This window comes from Heterodontus francisci, chromosome 6, assembly GCF_036365525.1.
Source record: "Heterodontus francisci isolate sHetFra1 chromosome 6, sHetFra1.hap1, whole genome shotgun sequence".
Lineage (NCBI taxonomy): Eukaryota > Metazoa > Chordata > Chondrichthyes > Heterodontiformes > Heterodontidae > Heterodontus > Heterodontus francisci.
This window is the reverse complement of record NC_090376.1, coordinates 43699046-43711147: the sequence shown is the minus strand read 5'-3', so window position 1 is coordinate 43711147 and position 12102 is coordinate 43699046. Positions and strand designations below refer to the sequence as shown.

The 12102-nt window shown below is 42.1% G+C and overlaps 1 protein-coding gene across 2 annotated transcripts in view; it reads left to right on the top strand.

Annotated features, from left to right (window-relative positions):
• The window catches only part of pan3 (poly(A) specific ribonuclease subunit PAN3), a 213166-nt gene that overhangs the window by 139831 nt on the left and 61233 nt on the right, over positions 1 to 12102 (top strand). For both annotated transcript variants that reach the window (XM_068033549.1, XM_068033548.1), the window contains exons 6-8: positions 208 to 455; positions 763 to 867; positions 8327 to 8384. In XM_068033549.1, the coding sequence (XP_067889650.1) occupies positions 208 to 455; positions 763 to 867; positions 8327 to 8384 (411 nt within the window). The remainder of the gene's footprint in view (positions 1 to 207; positions 456 to 762; positions 868 to 8326; positions 8385 to 12102) is intronic.

Sequence of the window (12102 nt, the reverse complement as noted above, 5' to 3'; positions counted from 1 at the left end):
TACTTCAGTTTTGAAAGTAGCCTGCAGAACTGAAAGGGAAAGATGATGATGTTGTCTTAATGCATTCAGTAATAAGCTTGGGTGTAATATTCACAGCATTCAAAAAAAACTCTGAAAACATTTCTTTCTCAGTATTGATTACTTGTTTCTATCTGCTGTTTGGTAAACAGTAGTGATGACACTAACAAAGCTGTTGAACTTTTCCAGGAATGTCCTTATCAGCTGGATCATCTCCTCTGCACTCTCCAAAAATAACTCCCCACACGTCGCCTGCCCCTCGAAGGAGGAGCCATACTCCAAATCCAGCAAATTTCATGGTACCTACTAGTGCCTCTACACCAGTATCTGATGCAGTCTCTCAGTCTCCATCTTCTGGTCAGGTGATACAAAAAGAAACTGTGGGAGGGACAACTTACTTCTATACTGACACAACTCCAGGACCTCTTCCAGGAATGGTGTGTAGATACTATTTTTTGTTAAATACTGCAAATCAAGTGTTTGCCCTGCAGCAGAAAATGAACTTGGAATGGGGTAATGGAACAATGTAAGCTAACTGCTCATTTCATTTATTCTGTAGAGCAAGTGCTATTTGAGTGTGTAAAGTATACAACTGATTACAAGGTTACTGAGCAAACAATTTGTACTGTAAATATATGTTGTGCCATTACTGTAAACTGCTCAATATATTTACTGTATTCAAAATATTGATTTGCATGCGTAGTAAATTTCTGCAATTGATTTTCAAGTTTTCTTGTTTCCCAGGTATTTCCAACTTATCATATTTATCCTTCATCTACACCCCACGTTGCTTATATGCAGCCTAAAGCAAATGCGCCTTCTTTTTTTATGTCCGATGAGCTCAGACAGGTAAATTGAACATTAATTTTCACTTTGCTTTATGAATCTTTTTATAAGTACAGGTAGTTTTTGTAATAAACCAAACATTTTGTTAATATGTTTATGGTGCTTCTTGACATCACCATGTTGAAGGATCTTGTCGGCCTCCACAAAGACCTATACCCAGTGGTATACCTATACCATTAGGGACATTATTCTGGGAAAATCAAAGGAGAGAAGTCTGTCAGATAGCTGGTCACTTTCCAGATCTGATCTGATGATCTCACATAGGTGAAATTGAGCCATAGAGCACTGTTTAATGTTGTACCTTAAGGTGGAGAATACTCCAAGGTTCTGGCATGCACGACAGCATTCCCCAGTTCAACAACCATTTTGCTTTGGCTGGATATTAGAGATGAATTGAGGGACACCATTGGAAATGGCTTGGTGCAAAGGTAAAAATCAATTTTTGTGTGTGTTATTTTCCTTGTAGAAATCCTATGTTGATGTGTAATTGGACAAGTTGGAGTGCATGTATGTATGTAGTAGTCCAATAGTAAAGAACTGGGCTATATACCAAACTGTCAGTGAGTTTGATGAATGTAAATTTACAATATGTGAAGGCCAACAGACTTGCTGTGCTAGTTTGTTAGCTGTATTAGCTCTTTTTTTTTCATCCCAATTCCCTTTTTTTCCTCCATATCCTTTAATACCTTTGCTTCTCATAAGTATCTATTACCCTTCTATATATGAAGACGGATAATGAAGCTTGTCAGTCCATTCTTAGCCTTGCAAATGATGGTAGAACTGCAGCACACTTTTTGACTAATCACAGGCGATCATTGATGTGCTGTGAAGAGAATTGACAAGTGGGAAGAACATCACTTCCATATTGAAGGTTGAAATATTAAGCTATTTTGGTTTTTAATGTCAATTAATATCGATGTACGGAGCTTCATTGTTCCCAGTTAATAGTGAGTCGGCAGTTCCTGAGGTAACTATCCATTAAAAAATGTTAAAATTGCAAGGTATCTTGGGCTTAATTTGTGACTTAAATTACAATGAAGTCCACAGTGAGTGTGATATTTCAGAACAAAGAACAGTACAGCACAGGAACAGGCCATTCGGCCCTCCAAGCCTGCGCCGATCTTGATGCCTGTCTAAACTAAAACCTTCTGCACTTCCAGGGACCGTATCCCTCTATTCCCATCCTATTCATGTATTTGTCAAGATGCCTCTTAAACGTCGCTATCGTACCTGCTTCCACCACCTCCCCCGGCAGCAAGTTCCAGGCACTCACCACCCTCTGTGTAAAGAACTAGCCTCGCACATTCCCTCTAAACTTTGCCCCTCGCACCTTAAACCTATGTCCTCTAGTAACTGACTCTTCCACCCTGGGAAAAAGCTTCTGACTATCCACTATGTCCATGCCACTCATAACTTTGTAAACCTCTTTCATGTTGCCCCTCCACCTCCGTCGTTCCAGTGAAAACAATCCGAGTTTATCCAACTTCTCCTCATAGCTAATGCCCTCCAGAACAGGCAACATCCTGGTAAACTTCTTCTGTACCCTCTCCAAAACCTCCGCGTCCTTCTGGTAGTGTGGCAACCAGAATTTCACGCAAATTTAGTTCCATGATTTTAGAATTCAAGTTGAAATTTGCTTTGAATTTGTTCAGGAAAATCGGAATTTTTTTAAAAAGCAATTTCTCTACTTTCCTAACATGTTGCATGAAATTAAAATAATTGTTGCTGCAACAACACTACATTTTAACATTGCATTTTAAAAATTTTTGTTTTTAGTTACAAGCAGAAGTTGTCCACATAAATTCATGACCCACTATTATCACAGTAGGTGTATTTTGGGATGCTGTGGTGATCATCTTACACAACGAGGAGCTTCCCCAATTGCTTAGCAACTTGTATGTTGAACAGCAAAGTCATATTGACCATAGGTCTGGATCCCTGGTCTGTGTATTAAGTTAGTTGAGCACTTAGTAACCTGTGCTGCAAGCGCAGATGTGTGGACACCATCAAATTTTGTACTGGTATCCCATTACTGAAGTAGCTTCCTGACACTCATCGAGGCTCAAACATGAATCTGGGAATTATCGTAGGATAATCATGATATTGTCAGAGAAGAATATCAGGAGAGAAAAGGAGTGTGGGACAAATGGAGGGGGTGGGTGAAGAAGACCTTATGGGGCAAAGTATGGAAAATCTCAACAATTCCTAGATCACCTGCATACATAATAAATCATACAGAATGGTTACAGTGCAGGAGGCTATTCGGCCCATCATGTGTCTCTCTGCAAGAGCAACTCAGCTAGTCCCTTTCCTTTGGGCTCTGCAATTTTTTTTATCCCTTGTGTTTATCCTATTCCCTTTTCAAAGCCCTGATTGTATCTGCCTCCACCATACTCTAGCTTGTGCATTCCGGATCCTAACCACTCGCTGCATAAAAAAAGTTCTTCCTCATGTCGCCATTCTTAATTCGGTGTCCTCTGGTACTCAACCCCTCTGTCAATGGGAATAGTTTCTCTCTATCTACTCTGTCTGAACCCCTCATGATTTTGAACACTTCTATCAAATCTCCTTTCAACCTTCTCTTGAAGAATAACAACCTCAGCTTTTCCAATCTATCCACATAACTCAAGTCCTTCATTCCTGAAACCATTCTCGTAAATCTATTCTGCACCTTCTCTAAGAACATAAATAGGAACAGGGATAGACAATTCGACCCCTCGCGCCTACTCCGCCATTCAATAAGATCATGGCTGATCTGATTGTCGCCTTAACGCCACTTTCTTGCCTGCTCCCCATAACCCTTGACTCCCTTGCAGATCAAAACTCTGTCTAACTCAGCCTTGAATATATTCAATGATCCAGCCTCCACTGCTCTCTGGGGAAGAGAATTCCAAAGATTAACGACCCTCTGAGAGAAGAAATTCCTCCTAATCTCCGTCTTAAGAGGGAGCCCCTTATTTTGAAACTGAGCCCCCTAGTTCTAGATTCCTCTACGAGGGGAAACATCCTCTCAGCATCTACCCTATCAAGACCCCTCAGAACCTTTATATGTTTCAATAAGATCACCTCTCATTCTTCTGAAGTCCAATGAGTATAAGCCCAACCTGCTCAACCTTTCCACATAGGACAATCCCTTCTTCCCAGGAATCAGCCTAGTGAATCTTCTCTGAACTGCTTCTAACGCAAGTACGTCCCTCTGAGTAAGGTGACCAAAACTGTACACAGTACTCTAGGCGAGGTCTCACCAATGCCCTGTACAGTTATAGCAAGCCTTCCCTATTTTTATGCTCCATCTCCTTTGCAATAAATGCCAACATTCCATTTGCCTTCCTAATTACTTGCTGTACCTGCATGCTAACTCTTTGTGATTCTTGTATGAGAACACCCAGGTCCCTTTGTACCACAGCATTCTGCAGTCTCTCTATTTAAATAATAATCTGCTTTTTTATTCTTCCTGCCGAAGTGGACAACCTCACATTTTGTCATATTATACTCCATCTGTCATTTTTGCCCACTCAGTTAACCTATCTATATCTCTTTGTAGACACTTTGTCCTCCTCACAACTTGCTTTCCTATCTTTGTATCGTCCACAAATTTGGCTACAATACACTTGGTCCCTTCATCCAAGTCATTAATATAGATCGTAAATAGTTGAGGCCTGAGCGCTGATTCCTGTGGCACTTCACTAGTTACAGTTTGCCAACCTGAAAATGTCCCATTTATCCCGACTCTGTTTCTTGTTAGCTCACCAATCTTCTATCCATGCTAATCAATTATCCCCAGCACCATGAACTCTTATCTTGTGTAGTAACCTTTTATGTGGCAGCTTATCGAATGCCTTTTGGAAATCCAAACACACTACATCTACTCGTTTTCCTTTACCCACCCTGCTTGTTACATCCTCAAAGAACTTTAATAAATTTGTCAAACACGATTTTCCTTCCATAAAACCATGTTGATTGCCTGATTGCACTATGATATTCTAAATGTCCTGCTGCTACTTGCTTAATCATGGAGTCTAGCATTTTCCCAATGACCGATGTTAGACTAACTAGCCTATAGTTTCCTGTTTTCTGTTTTCCCACCCGATCAGAGATGTTACATTGATGGTTTTCCAATCCGTTGGGACCTGTCCAGAATCTAGGGACTTTCGGAAGATTACAACCGTTGCATCCACTGTCTCTGTAGCCACTTCTTTTTAGACCCTAGGAAACAGGCCATCGGGTCCAGGGGGCTTGTCAGCCTTTTAGTCTCATTAGTTTTCCTAGTGCTTTTTCTTGAATGACAGTGATTGTTTTAAGTTCCTCCCTTCCTTGTGCCTCTTGATTTTCTATGATTCTTGGGATGCATTTTGTGTCTTCTACAATGAAGACATACAAAATGGTTGTTCAAAGTCTCTGCCATTTCCTTGTTTCCCATTATTAATTCCGTATTCTCATTCTCTAAGGGACCAACACTTACTTTAGTTACTCTCTTCCTTTTTCTATATTTGTAGAAGCTTTCACTTTTTTATATTTCTTGCTAGTTTACTCTCATACTCCTAATTTCTCCCTCATTTTTAGTCATCCTCTGCTGGTTTTTTAAATTTTGCCAATCTTCTTGCCTACCACTAATCTTTGCAGCAGTAATCTTGAATGCCTTTTCTTTCCATTTGATACCATCCTTAAGTTCCTTAGTTAGCCATGAATGGTGCATCCTTCTCATAGTCTTTCTTTCTCAATGGAATATATCTTTGTTGAGAGCTATGAAATACCTCCTTAAATGTCTGCCACTGCTTCTCTACTGTCTTTCCTTTTAACTTATTTTCCCAGTCAACTCTGTCTTCATACAGGAAAATTGGTGGTGTTGTAGATAATGGGGAGGAAAGCCTTAAATTACAGGCGATATGTATGGGCTGGGAAGATGGGCAGAGCAGTGGCAAATGGAATTTAATCCTGAAAAGAGTGAGGTGATGCATTTTGGGAGGACTAACAAGGCAAGGGAATATACAATGGGTGGTAGGACCCCAGGAAGTAGAGGGTCAGAGGGACCTTGGTGTACTTGTCCATAGATCACTGAAGGCAGCAGCACAAGTAGATAAGGTGGTTAGGAAGGCATTTGGGATACTTGCCTTTATTAGCCGAGGCTTAGAATATAAGAGCAGGGAGGTTATGATGGAGCTGTATAAAACGCTAGTTCGGCCACAGCTTGAGTACTGTGTACAGTTCTGGTCGCCACACTATAGGAAGCATGTGATTGCACTGGAGAGTGTGCAGAGGAGATTCACCGGATGTTGCCTGGGCTGGAACATTTCAGCTTTAAAGAGAGACTGGATAGGCTAGGGTTGTTTTCCTTAGAGCAGAGAAGGCTGAGGGGGGACCTGATTGAGGTATACAAAATTATGAGGGGGGTAGATAGGAAGCAACTTTTTCCCTTAGTGGAGGTGTCAGTAACCAGGGGGCATAGATTTACGGCAAGGGGCAGGAGATTTAGAGGGGATTTGAGGAAACTTTTTTTTTCACCCAGAGGGTGGTTGGAATCTGGAACACACTGCCTGAAAGGGTGGTAGCGGCAGGGACCCTCACAACATTTAAGAAGTATTTAGATGAGCACTTGAAATGCCATAGCATACAAGGCTATGGGCCAAGTGCTGGAAAATGGGATTAGAATAGATAGGTGCTTAATGGCCAGCATGGACACGATGGGCCAAAGGGCCTGTTTCTGTGCTGTATAATTGCCTTTATTTAAGTCACTATCTCAACTATGCTTGGATGAGAAACTGTTGGATTCTTTTGAGAAAACCCAGCACAACTTGCGCTGTGACTGGATTAGCTGTGAAAAATAAGCTCCCTCTAAGAACCCACCTCACTAAACCAATAGGATATAACAAAGCTTGGCTCAGCTGCAGCTTTTCAATGCCAGTGTTCCTAGGCTTCATATCCTAGAATGCCTCTCAGTCCAACAACTCCACTCACGTCAGAAAGATGCCTTTATAAAACAATGAACAGCAGGTGGGGGAACAAGAACAGAATTCCGAAGTGGAGAGGGATCTAGATGTTCTAGTCACAAAACGTTAGCATGCAGGTACAGCAGGTAATAAAGAAGGCTATTGGAATGCTATCCTTTATTACGAGAGGAATTGAAAATAAAAGTAGGGATGTTATGCTTCAGTTATACAGAACATTGGTGAGACCATATCTCGAATAGTGTGTATAGTTTTGGTCTCATTATTGAAGGAGGATGTAAATACGTTGGAAGCGGTGACTTGATTGAAGTTTATAAAATCCTGAACGGTCTTGACAAGGTGGACGTGGAGAGGATGTTTCCTCTTCTGGTGAGTCCAGAACTAGGGGGCACCTTTTTAAAATTAGGGGTCACCCTTTTAGGACAGAGATGAGGAGAATTATTTTCTCTGAGGGTTGTGCGACTTTGGAACTCTCTGCCTCTGAAGGTGGTGGAGGCAGGGTCATTGAATATTTTTAAGGCGGAGGTCGATAGATTCTTGTTAGGCAAGGGGATCCAGCGTTATAGGGGGTAGATGGGAGTATGGAATTCAAAACACTAACAGATCACCGTGATCTTATTGAATGGCAGTGCAAGCTCGAGGGACCGAATGACCTGCTTCTGCTCCTAATTCGTATGTTTGTAACAGGTGGTTGGAGTTTGGGGCAGGGTCGAAAGATTTATTGAAGAGAAAAGTGTTCCGCAGAATTCTGAAAGCAGAAGTGGTGGAGGTTCCAGAAGAAAGTGGCTGAAATACTAGTCACCAATATTGGAGTGGAAAGGATAGGGAACAAACTGTAGACCAGTGTTTGAGAAGTGAAAGGAGTGAACTAGGACATTGAGTGGACAGAGGTCACTGAGGTAGGGTGCAGTGGAAACCGATTTCAGTCTCTAATAAAGGGATTGATGGAAAATGTAGCACATAGTTGCCACAAAACAGTGGTTCCAGGGCTTGAGAGGAAGGAAGGATTGAGATAGATTAATAATTGGAGAGGGCGGGGAAGGGTTTACATTTTTTATGGGTGAGAGCCATTACTGTTTTGAAGGCAATTGGAACAACGCTGGAAGATGATGTGCGGTTGTTGGCAAGCATGGTATTGAGGGGAAGTCGGATGATCAGATGCTGGAAGGAATGTTGGGAACAGATCATGTATTTCATGGAATTAGTGACTGCGGAGCGGAACTACGCAGTAAGCATTGGGTTGGTGGGGGTTGGGGTGGTGAGCAAGGAAGAGGGAATGAACAAGGGGCTGGGTGGCCAATGTTGCCTGACGTCCATAGGTTCCTCACTTAAAATGTAAAGATTGGCCTGAGGGAATAGCGGTCTTGGGATAGTATATAACGTGCCACTTCACAGTGTAGGACATTAGTGAACCAGCATGCTGTCATTATGTCACTTATACAGTTGCTCTTGACTGGAGTGGATGAAATTATAAATGATGAAACCACTCTGTATAATTTATTAATTTCTCTTTGTAGGAGTTGATCCACAAGCATTTGATAACTATGGCACAGATTGACCAAACTGAAAATCCAGGTAAGATGGGTCTTACACATTTGACACTAGCTTTGTAGAATTCAACAAGGGTCTATCACTACAATGTGTTTTTTTATTTGCAACATATGCCCATCTAATTTTGTTCTGTGCCTAAAATCATTTTTTAATATTTATCAAAATAATTTAGTTATAATTTCCAAAATCATCTGCCGGATGTAGAAATTTAGTTTTAAGTATTGCAACTAAAACTGTAATTATGGAGTACAGTTGGACTTTTTGCCTGTCAATAAGTAAATAGTTGTCAAAACATAACAAAAACTGAAAAAAAATTTAAATTGCGCAAATTTAAACTGTTCACATAGTGCATAATTTTAGTAGCCCCACAGGTCCAGATGCTATCACTATACATCCAATATTTTCAAGTTACTTAAGCTTTTTGATTTTATTTTTCCACAGTTCATGGTGCTGAAATATTTTATGACATCATTGGACAGTAATAAGAAAACGGCAGTCATTTTAGCTTTTACATTTGTCTATTTAAAGGAGAAGGGAAACGTGTTCACTTCTAGTGTAGTTAGATGTCTACTTTGGGCTTTGCAATTTGAGTGAGCATTTGTCTTCTGTGACTGATGGCACGTAACAGAGTAGAGTCTATTATTCATAGATATCAGTTTATATGCAATGCAAATGGAGTATTAGTAACATAATCACTGTTCAGTCAAAATATTTTGTTCAAATATTGTTGGCTTCGATAGGGTTTTAAAATTGGTGCACCTTTTATTAGCCTCTACAAAAACTTGAATGTGTGTATAGCAGACAAACGTCCCAAAGTGCTTCAGAGACGCAATCAACCACGAGCCAAAGAACGTACCATTAAAAGGGGTCTCGGTCAAAGAGGTGTTTTTAAGGGGCGTTTTAAAGGGGCGAAAGAGATGGGAGACGGAGGGTTTTAGTGAATGAATTTTAGAACGTGGGCTCCAGGTGGCCAAAGACACTGCTGCCAGTGGTTGGATCAAAGAGTTTGAGGGGCAGTACCTAATAGGCCAGAGTCAGAGGAGCATAACATTCGAAGATGGGGCAATTGTACTGCAGGAGGTTACAGAAAGTGGTAAACGAGGGCTATGAAATGAATTCAATGCACAGCTGAGAATTTTACTTGAAAGGGCAGGGTTATGGGTGAGTGGAGAGTGGCAGGATAGGAGATGAGCGGCAGAAGTTTTGGATGAAGTTTATGGAGAGTGAAGGAAGGCCTTCAAGGAGAGCATTGGAATAGAGTCTGAAGGCGACAAATGCTGGATGGTGTTAGCGGCAGATTGGTTGAAGTGCTTGTAGGTCATTTTGTGATTGAAACGATATGGGATCAAAAGCTCAGTTTGTAATCAAATAGGACGCCAAGATTGCAAGCAGTCTAGTTCAGTCTAAGATGGTGACGAGGGAGAAGGATGGAATCAATGGCAAGGTATAAAATTTGTGATGGAGTCCAAAATAATGATTTCAGCCTTCCCGGTGTTCAGCTGGAGAATGTTGTGGCTCATCCAAGACCGGTTGTCTCACAGGCAGAGGAGGGGCTTGGAGAACTGGTGGAGAGGCACAGCTGACTGTCATCAATGTATATGTGGAAGTTATTTGCCAGTGGTGTGACCAAGGCACAACATTTAGGTGAAGAAGAGGAGGCGGCCAAGGCTGCAGAGATGAGGAGGCATAATGCACCAACGTCACAGCATATGTTGCTGCTGACTGGTTTTGGTCATTTCGTAGAGTACCATGGGTGCAAATCTGATTGGAAGGATCCAAGCACTGTTGTGGGAAAGAAGGACAAGGATTTGAGCGGTGACAACACATTCAGGAGCTTTAGAGAGAAAGGGAAGCTTAAAGATGGGGCTGTTGTTTGGAAGGACAAGGAGGGGAGTGATGGCGGTTTTGAAAGGAAGGGGAATTAATACTTAAAATAAAATCTTTTAGCAGTGTCAACTAGCCTGGGGCCAGGAAGAGAAGTTGGGTGGTCAACAATTTAGTGGGAATGGGGTCAAGGGAGCAGGAGGTATGTTGAATGGACAAAATGAATTTGGACAGATTATTAGGGGGTGGTGATGGGGAAGATGGAAGAGAAGCTGGAGAGAGACATGGATTCAGGGTTAGGGCAAGAGCACCATGGCAGGTAGGTGGTGTGCTTGGCTTGGTGGGAAAGGGGTGAAGCAGCTAAACAGATGGTCTCAATCTTGGTGACAAAATAATTTCTTGAACTCTTCACAATTGTTGGAGGTGATGTTGGGAGAGGGTTTTAAGGAGACGGATCATAGTGGAAAAATTCTTTTTTTTTTCATCCATGGGATGTGGGTGTTGTTGGCAAAGCCAGCATTTATTGCCCATTCCTAATTGCCCTTGAGAAGGTGGTGGTGAGCTGCCTTCTTGAACCATTTCAGACTGTGATGAACATACTCCCTCAATTCTGTTACAGAGGGAGTTCCAGGATTTGACTGAGGACAAAGAAGGAACAGCAATATATTTCCGTGTTAAGATGCTGTGTGACTTGGAGGGGAAATTTGAGGAGGTGGTGTTCCTGTGCCCTTGTCCTTCTAGGTGGTAGAGGTTGTTGTTTTGGGAGGTGCTGTTGAAGGAGACTTGGTGAGTTGCTTCAGTGCATCTTGTAGCTTGTGCACAGTGCACCAGTGTTGGAGGGAGTAATTTTTTTTCAGATGGTGGATGAGTGGTAATCAGCAGGCTGCTTTGCCCTGGATGATGTTGAGGTTCGTGAGTGTTGTTGGAGTTGCACTCATCCAGGCAAGTGTAGAGAATTCAGTCAAGTTCCTGACTTATGCCTTGTAGATGAGGAGTCAGGAGGTAAGTCACTCGCTGCAGAATACCCATCCTCTGATCTGTTTTTTCAGCCACATTTATGTTTCTGATCATGTTGAAGGTGGGGGAATTTGATGATTGTAATGCCGTTGAATGTAATGGAGAAGTGGTTAGGCACTCTCTTGCTGGGGATGGCCATTGTCTGGCACTTCTAAGGCGCAGATGTTACTTACTACTTATCAGCCCAAGCCTGAGTACTTTCTGGGTTCTGCTACATGCGGGGATGGACTGCTTCATTATCTGTGGAGTTGAGTGGAACTGAACAATGCAGTCTTCAACGAGCATCCTCACTTATGATGGAGGAAAAGTCATTCATGAAGCAGTTGACGATGGGCCTAGGATACTGCCCTGAGGAACTCCTGCAGCGATGTCCTGGGGCTGAGATGATTGGCCTCCAACAACCACAGCCATCATCTTTTGTGTTAAGGATGATTCCAGCCAGTGAAAAATTTTCTCCTGATTCCCACTGACTACAGTTTTTTGGGGCAGCTTGATGCCACACGAACTAATGCTTGATGTCAAGAGCAGTCACTCTCACCCCTCCTCCTGGAATTCAGCTGTTTTGTCCATGTTTGGACCAAGGCTTTAATAAGGTCTGGAACCAAGTGGTCCTGGCGGAACCCAAACTCAGCATTGGTGAGCAGGTTATTGGTGAATAACTGCTGTCTGACAGCACTGTCGATGACCCCTACTGATTGAGCGTAGGCTAATGAGGTGATAATTGGTTGGATTACATTTGTCCTTTTTGTGGACAAAATATACCTGGGCAATTTTCCACTGTTGGGTAGATGCCAGTGTTATAGATGTACAGGAACAGCTTGACTAGAGGCGCAGCTAATTCTGGAACACAAGTCTTCACTGCCACAGCCCGGATGTTGTTGAGGCCCATATCCATTGCTAT